The sequence below is a fragment of the Rhyacophila brunnea genome, unplaced genomic scaffold (assembly GCF_057557595.1).
Source record: "Rhyacophila brunnea isolate RB1 unplaced genomic scaffold, BYU_Rbru_1.0 scaffold_17, whole genome shotgun sequence".
Lineage (NCBI taxonomy): Eukaryota > Metazoa > Arthropoda > Insecta > Trichoptera > Rhyacophilidae > Rhyacophila > Rhyacophila brunnea.
The window spans coordinates 37,642,108-37,657,713 of record NW_028232827.1 but is presented as its reverse complement, the minus strand read 5'-3'; the positions used below and the strand labels follow the sequence as shown (position 1 = coordinate 37,657,713).

The 15,606-nt window shown below is 34.4% G+C and overlaps 1 protein-coding gene across 1 annotated transcript in view; it reads right to left on the bottom strand.

Moving 5' to 3' along the window:
* Positions 1 to 849: 849 nt before the first annotated feature.
* Positions 850 to 15,606, bottom strand: part of LOC147074023 (G protein-coupled receptor Mth2-like) — a 51,446-nt gene continuing 36,689 nt past the window's right edge. Inside the window, exon 8 of the mRNA XM_085944222.1 lies at positions 850 to 922. Coding sequence (XP_085800348.1) covers positions 850 to 922 — 73 coding nt within the window. The remainder of the gene's footprint in view (positions 923 to 15,606) is intronic.

The window sequence follows — 15,606 nt, the reverse complement described above, 5'->3', positions numbered from 1 at the left end:
GGGAATCTGTGCATTGATGGAATTCCACCCAGATATCCCTGATTTTATTTTGAAACCCGATTTTGCTCAAACTAAGTGCTGGTTTTCGAGTAAGCTATCAATTATTCTAAATATAGTGCATTATTGGATCAGAACAGAATCAATCCAGTTTCTTACTCTACTTACTTACTTGACATGTACCTGCCTACCCAATTTTTATAATAAATATTGTTGTTTGAAATATGTTGGTCAATCGATCTTTAATTACATTTTATGTTAATCAAAACGTAAATAAGAAGTAAAAACGAAAAACACGTTTAAACTTTATTATGTAATATGAAGTCGAGAAACCGCTGAAAGATACTATTATTTTCATTATAACCAATTCATTTTTAATATTTTTTGTTGTAAATTTAAACAGATATATTACACAATAGATTATTTAAGTATTTATGCACCTCTTTAGGTTCTGATAAGGAAAGAATTCTTATTTTTTTTTCAACGTCATAAAGCATAATGATTCTGAATCCGTAATAAAAATGTGTACTACTACTAATAGTAGATAGAAGCATATTAAACTGTCTTGTCTATTTTATCTGCTAAATCGTAACTTACGTCTTTTCCGTTGCGCATTTCATTCATCTGTGTCATAGACTAATATACTATATTATACTAATCTGTGTGGCGCTCACTTGTCCCGGCGGCTAGAGTCTGTATTCTATAAACTGGCGTACACGTCACACGGAAAGCATTGTGCCATTGCGTTCAACTGTTGCAAGTTTTCAATGGTAGAGAACGAGATGGATGCTAAAGCGGGGGGGGGGGGGGGGGGGGGGGGAAACCGGAACGCCAGCTTATAAAAAATAGACTCTAGTTAGCGGGGTCCATTCGGTCGTGCCTAGTCGGCGGTGCCAAATCGCCCCATTCCCAGCAATCGTCAACTCTAAATAGCAATTGCACGGAATGATTCAGCTACTAAAACAAATAAAATATCAAATCCATTTTAGCCAATTTAATAGAATTCAACCGGAGGTTGATTACAAAGTCGTTTATATTCAGCTGCTTTTTTTATATAAATTTTATTACTAAAACATGTTTTTTAATAATTTATTGATACTAAGTAGAAGTACTTAGTAAGTACTTCTTTATCGCTATTCGCTTTTCAAATCGATTACTAATATGTTTACAAAATAAAATATTCCATTTGTAGTTCTACATGTGCTTGACGGGTATTTTTGGTTTTCTCAAAATTACGGAATATGGAGGTTACCGACCGAAAACTTCAATATTAATAAATTTTGACTTTTTATTTACCGTATAGGTACATGTTTATAGATAAATACGAAAATTTTCGGACACATGGTAAAACAATTTTATTTTCCAACACTTTAGCCCTTGGTTAGCCTACAAGCGGCCAGGTCGAGCGGAGCCGAAAAATGTATGGGGACCACCATGAAAGCGCGGAGAGTGAGCGGTAGACAGTCTGGCCGCTCGTCGAATTTGCAGCGTTTCCAGCGGCTTATAAGCGGTGTGTCAAACAAAATTGACTGTTCCCCTCGCCCTTCGTTTGCCCGACTTCCAAAAACGTCTGCAATCGGTAGCGTTGGGAAGCCGCTGCTATATTAAATTCGGATCACAAAACATTTTGTGTTTTACGCGCGTCTTAGTTTGCTATTCATTTTTATTTGAAGGAAAATACCTACTAAACCCATAGTATTATAAATTACACTAGCATGTACCTATACTTTAAGTTTTTTTTTTTTTTAAATATGTACAGGTATAAATAATCTAATCCATTTAAGTTTTGTACTATGTATTCCATTTGAGTCGTTTTGTGCGACCCGGTTTTTGACTTACGGCATCTTCAGGTACTATGCACACTCACCAAAGGTAAATAAACATTATCAACAAATGCAGTTAATTATATCTTATATACTTAATAAAATTAATATAACAAAGTAGGTAAAAAGCTTATTACCTAGCTATTGAGTCAAGATTACCTACATATTGCCTGAAGATGTTGAATGCAGAGATGCAGAATTCCTTCAACTCACATTTACTTGTACATACAAAAAATAAACCACTAATATTATGTGTCATCACTGTTATCTTCAATAATAATTGGATAGGGAAATAGATATATTGTTATTTTTATTAGGTACGTTGGTAGTATTCTTTATTGTGGGGGGACCTCAACATCAGTCAGTGAATCGGCCTTTCAAGTCTCTAAACCCGCCACTGATATAGGTAGACTGATGAAATTTATTTAAGTTAGTTTTAGATTTAAAATACACATTAACCTTGGTTTGATTTATATTGAAATAATAATCGTAATATCGTTTTTTGAAATTCATATCTGGAAACTGACTAGTACAAAAAATCTATTTATGTTATGAAGACGATTTCAAAGCATGAAAAACATAAAGTTGTTTTTTGGAAGAAGGTTGGTTGGGGACCACATGTTCGGAGCACAAAAAGAAGACGAAACTTTAGTAAATTGGTACCAATAAGCTGCTGTTCTATAAGTTGTGTTCTATAAGATTTTCATCAATCATTACATCATCCAGGAGTTTTTGAGTTATGGCCACGGAGCACAGAATTCCCAATAAATATATTTTTTTATGTTTTTGAACTGTGATAAATATTTCTTACTTTAACACTATCAGGCTCAATCATCGTAATGCAAGGAAAGCACAAGGTCGCGCCATTTTCCTCGCCCCATCGCCATCATCCCCGGTCCAACCGCTTTGTGTAGGTGTATTATTAATTGAATAAAACATATTTTATTGTATGTGGTGCATATTGTTTCCAATATGTATAATGAATTATTATTAAAAATACAAAGGAATGTTATAACAGTAGGTATGCACATATACTATGGTTTCATTCGTATAGTTATATCAACAAATACGGAAGAACGAAGTGCAAAAAATACGCTCGATATTCAAATAATCTTCAAATACAAGGTAACTATGGAAGTACATAAGTAGGTACGTATTTATGTTACACTTTTTCTTTCACAGTTCAAATCGTGAATGTTTGTTCTGTTCATTAAGATATCATACGTGAAAAACGAACTCCTTTCGAGATGACATAACATCCGAGAATGATTTGATAAAGACATACTATTTAATATTATTAACTGGGTAGGTACTGAAAATACGTAGTTCTAGTTTGAAGTCATTATGTATACTAACTGAAAACACGGCTGTCTCGACGTCACTTTTTCACATAGGTAGGTACATACATACATACATAATAGGAACGTCATCCAACATAAGAAAAAATATTATAACTAATGTTTGGTATCACAGACCACAACTTTCAACTTGCAAGTGTAGACAATAGTGTTAAAACTTTTTAATATTATAAAAATGCAATATATTCTTGAAAAACAACAAAATACAAAGTTATTGTGAGACATGTTTTTAAATATCGGACGAAATTGGTGGTAAATTAAAAATATATGTCGTTCGTTCGCATCTCAGAATAAATTTGACCTATTCTGAGCGAAATAGAACGAAAAATAAGTAGCTGCTAATAACTTAAATGTTTATGATTGGATGCGAGCTGATAACAAGGTAAAACATTTAACAGAGCAAGGTTCCAATAAATTCGGCGAATGGCTGATAACCGTTCCTCGTAGGTAACCAAGTTTCTTTGCCAGCCGAACTATTTGGCGTATTTGGTCCGCGCACTATGTACGATATAAAAAATGTCTATAGGTATAGTAGGTACGTCCAAAATACTGTGATTTTGAATGGTCTCGGAAAAAGTTTATTTTTAAGTAAATACAAATATATACCTACTATAATTAAGTTATTGAAGACATTATTATTATCATATTACCTCCTCCAGTGTATTTTTTTAATTATGCGGAACAAACAATGAAATATTATTATTTTTTTATATTGTTCGCGACAAAATATTGTGTTACGGATAAAATAATAATAATACAGACTAATAATAATACGCGGCACGTCGATAAATTTCTTATTTTATTGCACGGCGCGTCATATTTCTTTTCAAAACCATATGTGGTCAGTTCTATGAAACCTTTTATTATTTTATTATAATATTTAATTCTCGAATAAAATAATATTTAATTAACTTATACCAGATTTCATACAATATTATAATTCACGTTTCAAAAAATGCGCTTGTGCGTTACTAAACATTTCAAAATTTTCAATTCTTATTGTTTTTTTAGTATTTCGGCATTTTTATGGTTTGGTATGCTGAAAATTCACTGTTTTTGTGAAATACGGGATTTTTACATACACAATAAAAAAAATCCGGCTTCTGTGTGGGAAATTATATACTTTAACCTTATTTTGTATATCACTTTTGATCTAGTGACTGTCGGGCTATGTAAATTATTTATGTTTATTTACATAATATTTTTAATATTTAACTTTGCGTGTATAATAAAATGAACACTTTATAAAATTACACTTGTTTACGTAGGCGTGTGTAGTCAAGATCTTTCAATATGCCGACATGATCTCAATAATTCTTCTTCTTGATTGTGCACTCATGGCTGAGGATCGTGACCAAATTTGAATTTCGTCATCCTTTGAGCGACCAAGACTTTTCATCCTTCTCGATCTTCAGCTTCTCTCAGGGCAGAATGGATGGTGCAATAATTCTTACTTGAAAACAAATTCACAAATACTAAAAACGTTGTGGAACCGCCATCAAGTGCCGAGTTATGCCAAGTCTCAAATCAAGATAAATAAAAAAAAAAACATTATATAAACAGTTTTAAAGTTGCATATCAATTCTTTGCAAACATTTGTATAAAAACAATAATTCATAGATAATATTTTAAACAAATGTGCACTTTTTTGTATTTCGTCACGAATAGAAAACGTATGCAAACGCACAAAGAAACATGCGAGCGTGGACGTGTCTATAGATGTTGTTTCACTAAAAGTAACGCCGTGTGGTCTCGACGAATGTTGTTTTGGTTAAATCTCATACATTTGTATGATACGGGCTGCCCAGACTACATTTCATTGATAACAATGTGTGCAGATGAATACGTGCGTAGACTTCCAAATGTTTGTAACGTGCATTTGTTAAGCGATATAAGTTTACAAACAAAGTGGGTATTCTACAAAAACATCATACAATACCTTCTGGTTATAATCCAAATAAGTCTGTTCAGGTTCTCAATTTCATTAAATATATTAAATAAATATTTATATTGAAAAGGTGAAGTGCCACTGGCTCAAGCCGCTGGTAAAAGACGCTCCTACGTTAGACAGGCAAATATTTGGAGCGGATAATTAGTCTAGACTTCAACGCGAGTCGCATGAGCGTCTGTACGCTAACCGCAGCCTAATGGGTTTGAGTACCTAGTATTTTGCTACAAATATTTTTTTTACAATTTCAATTTAGTGGTGGTCTTTCCTTCGACTCCACTCCAAGACCCACATAGGATAATACTGCGAAGAAAGAGATTATGTTCCACAAAGGCTGTTCCTTGTTTGGTTTATAATATTATTAACATCGATAACATTTTCTTTCAGACGGATTTAGGGAGGTGATTTACTTCTACATTCCTGTTATCATATTGGTTGTGAGCAATTGTGTGCTATTCGCCATAACCACGTTGAAGATAATGCAGGCCAGGCGGGACACGTCTATTCTCTACCCAGACAGCAACTCCACTCAATTGTTTCGCAAACAATATAAACAAAGGTTAAATTTTCATATTATGGAGTGCTCAAAATTCAATTGGATTAACGGCCCACGTGCTCGTCGTTGGTCAAAATTTAGTTTTTATCGTATTTTCAAACCATGATCCTGGACACTCCTTAAGCGTTGTAGATAATCTATTTATATAATTTTGAAGCCTTATTATCCTCTATAGGTAGTTATTTTAAACATTTGATGACTGCATAAAGTATTTTTGTTACATAAAATAGTATTCTTTTAAACCTCTCGCTCTAATGTTTTAGAATATAGTCATATTTCGGTACATAACTGTGCAGTGGTGTTAAGATTTTTTACATTTATTAATTTTTAAACGCATTTATGAAACCATTAGTATAATTTATTACGAGATAATTTTTGTAAAATATTCACGATAAAAAATTATATTGATAATCTCTGTGATCCCAAATTTGACAAGAATTAGGCATTTTATTATTCAAAAAATCGGCAAGATTAACATATTTGACGATGATTCTAAAGATACTTATTATAAGCTATGTCTTTGACCATTCAAGTGTGATAAACATCTTATGAATAATACTTGCTTTATAATAAATATTGACCTAAGAATAAGGTAGTGTTTTTTTGAAATACGCCATTTCTTTTGTCATTCCCTAGTGGTTAAGCTATAACATACGGCCGTAGCCATAAATTGAAAAACTATAATTGAAGTGGGGAGTAAAATGATATTGACGCGCGTGTTAATATAACAATAATAAATATGACTATATTCTAAAACATTAGAGCGAGAGGTTTAAAAGAATACTATTTTATGTAACAAAAATACTTTATGCAGTCATCAAATGTTTAAAATAACTATAAAGGATAATAAGGCTTCAAAATTATATAAATAGATTATCTACAACGTTTAAGGAGTGTCCAGGATCATGGTTTGAAAATACAATAAAAACTCAATTTTGACCTTCGACGAGCATGTCCCCCCTTAAGTCTATTAAGTGTGTTATATTGTTATTGTAATTAATATGAAAAATATCTTTTATACACCGATTTTATCGCAAGACCTATCAATAAATTATTGCGTCTATCCGTATTCTGTCACTAACTGACACTTGTACCAAAACACTCCTCTGGTCGTGATGTCATGTCAAGATTCTCGGGAATAGTTCGAATTATTTTGCTTCGTGTCACAGATCAAAGTGTGAGCCAATTCAATTCTGAGTAACCCATAATATTATTCAATACTTAGCTTAGATATTACTATTAAGATTAATAATATATTAGTTAAGCATTAAATGATGAACAAATTTTGTTCGATAATAATATTATTTTCTTGTTAATTTTCTCTGTGGCATCGTAATGTCCATATATATATATACATATATATATATTTTCTCTTCAAAATAAAGGTTCGCCATCATTGGTATAGACGCTTCCACTGGTGTCACAACAGAAATCCAACAGTGTTAAATCGCACGATCTTGATGGCTAATTAAAATATCCCAAACTTTCGACATCTGTGTACCCCTTCTATAATTTTCGTAGCACTGAGTACCTAACCCTCGTCAAAAAGAAATGCGTATACTTTAATAACATTAAAAATATTTTTTTCTATTTTAGTAGGTACATAAACAAAATAATAATAAACGAAAAATAAAATTCAGTCGTAATAAAATATAAATAAAATAAATAAAAGTAATATTATAAATAACATTCATTATAATCAATGAGAAGGATGAAATTGTTTATGTTGAGACAGATCATCATAATTTGGTTCCCTGGTTGTTAATTTTAATCTGAGATGCTGTTCCACACCCAAAAGCTTGTTCATTTTTTTTGACTGTCGGTCTACAGATGCTAAAAAAGCAACTTCACATAGATATGAAGTTGGAAAAAGCAAGATGTATTTCAGGACTTTCTCTGTTAAAACTGGATACACATGTTGCATTTGCAACAATAATTATGTTAAAGTACACTCCTTATATATATTTTTCAAGAATCCGTCTGAAGCTAATTCCAACAATTGCTCTTCTTCCGCATGCGATAAACCTTCTAGCATGGATGTTGTATTGATGTCGTAGTAATGCTTGTTGCACCAGACGCATCCAAAGCCCGGTGCAGCGAGTACCCCCATCAAACTCTTCCCGTACCCCCAGGGAGTACGCGTACCACACTTTTGGGAAACACTACTCTATTGAATCACTTGTAGGTTTTTTTTGTTTTTACCTAATTTTTGCAATTTAGGTCTCACAGACCTAGCCGGAGAGTCCCGTAGAATCACAGAGGCTAAACATAATATTTTCATTATAGCCAGGACTTAATAATTATAATATTATGTATTAAATATACCTCCAAATTCTTTTATACATTACACATTGTGATTCAGATTATTACATTATTTAATAGGTAAAATATGTAATAATTTTGGTTATGTTTTGTGATGACTGATGTCAATACAATCATTGTTTCAATATTTCTTTGACTTCTCTCATATTTTCACATTTTTTTTCTTTTGGGGAGGGTGGCTATTCTTGACTGGGATCCGGGCGGCGGCCATTCGTGCGCCTTCCTGTCCACTGTGTTAATCTTAGATTTTCAGCTGATTATATGTTTATAATATTTGACAGCTAGCAAATATGCCAGGACTCTAAAATTTGTACCACGAGTTGGATAACACTGTGGGTTATTAAGTAACGTAATTTGATAAACACCTCAGACGTATAATTTTTTGTTAATTTCGTCATCATAACGTATGGTGCAGGTTTCCTACCGCCCATAGTTTTTAGGATTTTTCTTGATATTTTTATATTAAGAATGTTACATTCTTGTATCTTGTGAATTATTCATTAAATAAAAATAGAAAGGATAATGAAAATATCGAATGTTGTTGACCAGCAATGAATATATTTACTTACTGTAATATTAATGACCAATATATTTAATGTTTTACAGGTGCAAACGTTACTTCCAACTGTTTTTGATAATGGGAATAAACCGGGCATTTGAATACATCAGCGTCATATTTGCACAACGTTATCTTTTGGTCCTCAGCGACGTGCTCGACTTCATTCACATACTATTCATCTTTATCACTTTCGTGTGTAGAAGGAAAGTGAAAGAACTCATCATCAAAAGGTAAAAAATAATAATGTACCTATATCTATTAAATTACCTTTAGGGCGTTATGCCGGGTCCACACTGGCAACCTCGTTAAATTTTACGATAATTATCATACTTATCGTAAAGTTTAACGAGATTTCCGGCGACATGTTGCCAGTGTGGACCCGGCATTAGGTTCATATTTCCGTCTCTCTTTCAATATAAACGTGTATTTTCCATACAGTGCTAAAGTAGTTACTAGGTAGTAAAAAAATATTTCTTTAAAATACGACAAACAGACGGATCGGTTTTCAAGTTTGGCCAAAACAGTTCTTGCACCATGTCGTGCACAAGGCTTAATTCGCTCATTTTAGCGATATATTGTAAGAAAGAATTATGGAGTACCCTATTGATACTCGTATTTTTTGATATTTGGAAAAATAAAGATTTTTTTGCTCCTTTCATTTTAGTGAGATTGAATATTTTTTTCAGACAAAATAATATTATATTATAAGTACCACAAAAAGAAAAATATTTTTGAAGTTATAATTCTTTAGGCGCGTTTGGGAAAACAAATCAGAGTGTATTTTTGGAGTGTGACGAAGTTGCGCGCGCCGATGTAACACATACTTTATTATTATTATGATTATATTCACTTAGGTCTCAAGGGTTTATGCTCATGCGCATAGTGTCATTTAGTAAGTCGTTCAATACAACCAAGTAAAGAGCACGTGCTGTAAATATAACCAATATTGTGTCATAATAAATATACTTATGTTTGTAAACAAATTGATGGAGACTAACATTCTACACTGTTAATTTATATTCATAAAACTTTATTTATATTGGAGTGTATATTTATTTTTCATTGTAAAGATTGTTTATCAAGATTTGAGGCTATATTTATGTAAGTATTATTTATGAGAAAAAATATATATCGATAAATAAATAAATTTTGTGAATGTTGAGTTGGTAAATATTTCAAAAAATATATTAAAATTAGATTTTTTATTAATTCATCATGGGCACTTCTGAATCGATTATAACCGCTGTATGGCAAAGATGAGTTTTGGTCCAATACAATAATTAAATTACAATTATCATGTGCTATATGAGACACAGATGAATCGCGGACGTTTTCATCAACCTAATCCACTGTAATATTAATAGACTCAGGTAACGGCTTATTTTGTTTTGTTACGCTAAAGAAGTATAACTTCTAACGCGCGTACATAAGTACACACACACACCGATTTTTTTATTGTAATTTAACATCTTTTTATTGCAATAGAAATGAATTGCAATGAAAAAAAGTTTTTAAAAAAGAGAACTTTTTCCACTGAAAAGTTATATAGTTATTGCAGAGACAAAACTTCGCGTACCAATCGCGATTTTCTCCGAGTAGAATGTGAACAACTCTACGCTTGCCGTACCTACCAGCGCTCGAAATGGAAAAGTTTACGAACCGGAGCGCTCGACAGTTTTCGGAAGATATTTACATGGTTATCAAATTTTGTGTATTTTATAAAAATACGTGTGTTAGATTTTCTATTATATGGACTGACCAGCTCTGACAGTCAAATTATTTTTTTCACGAGACGGAGCGATAATTTTAGCGATTCCACGAACAGAAACGGCACTCTGGTGCGCTCTGGTCCATTTCGAGCTCTGTTACCTACTCTAAGCTTTTGAGTCAGAGTGATCAACTCATTGGGTGGTTGAATTCTGAGGCTGTATACAATGGGTATTTTCAATTAAATGAATAAACGTACTGTTAATGCTCGTCTAATTGGTGCTGGCAATGACTGCTGAGGGTGTCCTGGACACGTTTTGCCAAACCTTACTAATCAGAAAGCACGATGGAGGTAATTGTCGCGCCTACATCAATGTAGCTTTTGGCGTACACATTTCAACATCGCCCATACAAATACTCAATACATCGCAGTAGCCTTTGGCGCTTAAGGCCTGTTCGGACTGTGCCAGTGATTTAGTAAAGTAGCGAGTGATTTTGTAAAAAACCGTGTCTGAACAGACAAATTTAATCGAGTAGTTTAGTAAAATGGTCAGTCAAGCCGATCCATTTTATTCTATTATTTCGGGCGAGTAGCGACCTCCACCACCTCTTACTATATACTAAGCAAGCCACGAAACAAGTCTGAACAGGCCAGTTCATTAGTTGCCGACTGCCGTATCTATAGTCTAAGGGCGGCATTTTGTCTTGAGACGTCACTGATGGACTGAGTTCCGATAAGTAGGCTTTGTAGCTTCATGGGCGATGTATGAATATGGTCGCCAAAGGCTGCATCGATGTGGGCGCGAAAATAGCTTCTGTCGTACTTTCTGATTAGAAAGGTTTGGTAATACGGGTGCACGACACCTCAGCAATCATTGCCAGTGCCAATTAGACGAGCATTAACAGTAAGTTTATTGATTTAGTGGAAAATAACAAACATAAAAAGCTTCAGGATTTGACCAACTAATCAGTTGACTACTCTGACTACTCTGATAGTAGGTACGGCAAGCGATATGGATGTTGAAATCCCACTCGGCTCAAGATTCATTCAAGGATTTCCTAATGAGTATGATTTCGAGGCTTTTTAATGTTTAATTTTTTCAACGAAGACTGTTAGATTCTTTAATCTATATGTCAACAATATAAAATTATAAAATTTATTTTATTTTATTGTTTGGTGTTGATATGATGTCATATACTGATTTCAGATACCACCGTATACGATACGGATCAACAGCATCTAATAGAACCCGATTGTGTAATGATGTAACTAAGCCACAATTCGCCACCGATGAGACGGGTAAATCTTTCATGTCGCCGTCTAATGACAACATCGTTCTTGGGGACGTAAACTATGAAGATAATAGTTTGGGAAGATGACAACATCAATTCGAGTGCCTCATGGAATAACACACTAACTCAAAAATGTCAACTATTCAGGAGAGCAAAAAACCATTGGAACAAAGTTGTAGCAAAAACCATTAATTATATTAAGCAAATAATATTTAAAATATAAGATATATCTTTAAATTACGATTCATATAAGTAACCTGCGCATCTATTCTACACACAAGACTGCTTTCAGCCGCTATGGCAGCTATCTTGGGTAGGTTTGTAACGGAGTATTAGCACTTATTGTCACAATTACAATAAACGCTGTACAATTTAGCATAGCCAAGAGAGGTGCTGTTAAACCATAGCACTTATTGTAACGATAATTACAATTAACCTATTTTCATTGTTACAATAGTGCTAATATTTCGATACAAACCTAACCTAGATGTTGTGTATAGAATAGATGCGTTGGTCCGATCATTTCAGAAAACTTACGTTGGATGGATCGCCGAAATATTAACGGTAAAATAGATTATGCTCGAAGACAACCCCTCTTACACCTTTCCCGTTTCCCGCGTCTTTTCGAGATATCATTAATCAAATAGAATTCAGTTGAAACTTGAAAAACTTCCCCACCCCCCGAAAACGCAGGTTCCCGCCGTTTAGGGCAGACGTCAAATTACCCGCGCTGACTACCCTGGTTAAAGTTTAGAAACTATTATATTTAATTAATGATATACAATGGATCGTAATCTAAACAAATGCGTCTCATAGCAACTGTAATATTGCACTCTTTCGATATCAAGTGATCTAAAGCAGTGTTTTTCAACCGGTGGTCCGCGGACCGGCGCCGGTCCGCAAGAATTTATTACCGGTCCGTGAAAGCTTTCAGCATATTGTTATCAACTTACTATATCGCTACAAGATTCGGGGAATTCGCACTAGATGAAATGCTGGGAGAATTTTTGAATGCTGCTGATATTAACTAGAAAGTCATATTCAACATCATAAGCCAACATTTAAAAGCGTTAGCTGAAAACTTTAATAAATATTTCTTTGAAAATGAAGACCTACGTAAAGGCGGACCTCTAACCTCTGGATAAATAATCCCTCTTTGGAAGATATTAAATCATGCGCACTTGATCCTCGTGAGAAAGAAAGGTTGATCGAGCCATCTTCTGAAGCCACTCTGGTGTCCAGACATAAAATACAAACATTGTCTCAATTTTGGATATCCCTTGATAAAGAATATCCATCTCTGAATTATAAAGATCAGAATATTGGTAATTTTTTCGACTTCATATTTATGTGAAAAGAATTTTTCATCTATGTCAGTAATAAAAACCAAACAGAGAAATCGAATGGATGTTAATGCAGGGCTTCATCTTTCAGAAACAATGCTGCAACCACATATATAAAATTTGCTTACAAGAAGCAGCAGCAGATGTGGCACTAACCAAAAGTTATAATTTTAAAACATAAGATTTAATAAATAAAATTCTATCTATAATGGTTATTATTTCGGGCTAATATCGCTCCGCAAAATATTTATCATATTATGTTCACCGAGCCGCGGGTGTTAAAAGGTTGAAGAACACTGATCTAAAGTACCGCATAGCGAAATAACCAAATCTCCTCCACCTAAGCCACGTGTAGTTTTAATCAGTTATCGCTCCTTTTTAATTGTTCGATCTTTATAATATGCCTTTAATAATAATGTTTATAATATTAATAATAATAAAACCAACTCTGTGCAGAGAAAAATAAGTTCTGTCTTTTTAACTGATATTGAGAAATAACCATGTGTTCCAAGGTCAGAAAACTTCTCTCTCCGCAAAACCCCAAAGATGAGCTAATCCCGAGCCTTTGATCTTCGAGATTCAGCCCACCGGAGTATCATCTATATATATAAAACAAAGTCGGGTTAGTTACACCATTTATAACTCAAGAACGGCTGGACCGATTTTTATAATCTTTGATTTGTTGAATTTTTCTCCCCCCGGAATAGCAGAATAAATATTAAAACATCGGATAAATCACGGAAAAAATAAATTATGAAGAAAATTAATTTTCTCATACATTTTGACATTTTGAACAATGAACTCGCGCATTCGAAAATAAAAGAAAATCACAAAAAATTTAAATCCATATACATCACAGAAAGAATAAACAAGAAACCAGGGGGGTGTATCAGGCATACACACAAGAAACAAACAAACAAATGAAAGGCGTTGTGTGCATTATCTATCCTTTGACAGTTGATTCAGTTCAGCCTCAGATAATCCCGAAAGACTTTGTTGTATAATCCGGCTAATTTTGGAGGAAGTTGTCCTGCCTGAATCTTTTTTACTTCTTCGACAGCGTCCAAAAATAAAGCCAAGGATAAAATTACATGATCTCATTGCTGGTATTGCTCATTATTTACCTACCATTTTCAAAATCCATCCTTCGAACTTCATTCGACAATCGATCTACGTGAATAATCGAGCCGATTACCAGCTAGGTGCGCAAATAGCTATTTCGATCGTGATTTTCAAACGGTAAGTTGCCTTCGAAGATGTTCACTTTGTGAGGTTATCAAATTTGTGATTGTGTGTGCATCGATAACTGCTTCATTATGTAATTTTGAATTATGTGATTAATTTTCCAGTGATTATCATTTGATGATTCGTCAAAATGCTGACAACTATTTGCTGCGATTTCGTCGATTGCTTAAAATCGAGACGGAGCGCCTCACTTTCATTCGGTTGAATCAAGCCAAACTGCGATCGGAGGAGTATATTCATTTACGCGATGCAATCAGCAGCGTAGGAGATGCAGCTAATGTTGGTCGATTGACTATTCTATCGGCGATGTACATTGGCAGCCCACGTCATATGCATGAATATGCGCAAGATGCAATGACATATGTTCGTCATTACGGTCGTCCAGATCTATTCATCACCTTTACATGAAATCCGAAATGAATAGAAATTGTTCAACTGCTACCCCCGGACAAACATCAAGTGATCGGCACGACATCACCGCACGTGTCTTCAAACAAAAAATTCTGTCGCTGATGAACTACATTGTTAAGCATCGCGTCTTTGGGATACTCGATGCTGGATGTATTCGATTGAATGACAAAAACGAAGCTTGCCGCATGCACACATTCTTATTTGGTTAGTCGAAAGAATTCGACCAGACCAAAAAGATGACATCATATGTGCCGAGATTCCTGATCCTGAAACCGATCCAGACCTGCATGATGTTGTAATTACTTACATGATTCATGGACAGTGTGGCGCCATCAACCCCTAATCACCGTGCATGGTCGACGGCAAGTGTTCCAAGCGTTATCCATGAAGTTTAACGGCGGAGACTATTACTGCCAATGATGGTTATCCACTGTATCGGCGTCGATCACCCAATGATAACGGTAGAACTATCACAACGAAAATGAAGTGAAACGATATCGTGGTCAACAACACTTGGATTGTTCCATATTCGCCACTTTTTTCCAAAACATTCAAGGCGCATTGCAACGTGGAGTTTTGCAATTCAGTGAAGTCCGTCAAATACATCTGCAAATATGTCACCAAAGCAGCGATATTGTAGTTTTTGGCGTTCAAACTCCCAATACCAACGATGAAATCACGCACTATCAAGTTGGTCGATATGTGAGCTGCAATGAAGCAATTTGGCGTATTCTCTCATTTCCCATTCATGAACGTCATCCCACTGCTGTACATTTGGCGGTGCATCTGCAGAATGGTCAACAAGTTTATTTCAACGCATCGAATGTTGCTCAACGTGCTGAAATATCTCCAGCGCCAACATTGACCAGTTTCTTTTCGATTTGCCAAAGCGATCCGTTTGCACGAACGTTGTTCTACTCTAAGATGCCACGTTATTACACTTGGAACGCTTCATCGAAGAAATTTCAACGTCGGAAGCAAGGCGATGCGATTCCTGATCATCCGGATGTGCATTCTACTGATGCTCTTGGTCGCATTTACACA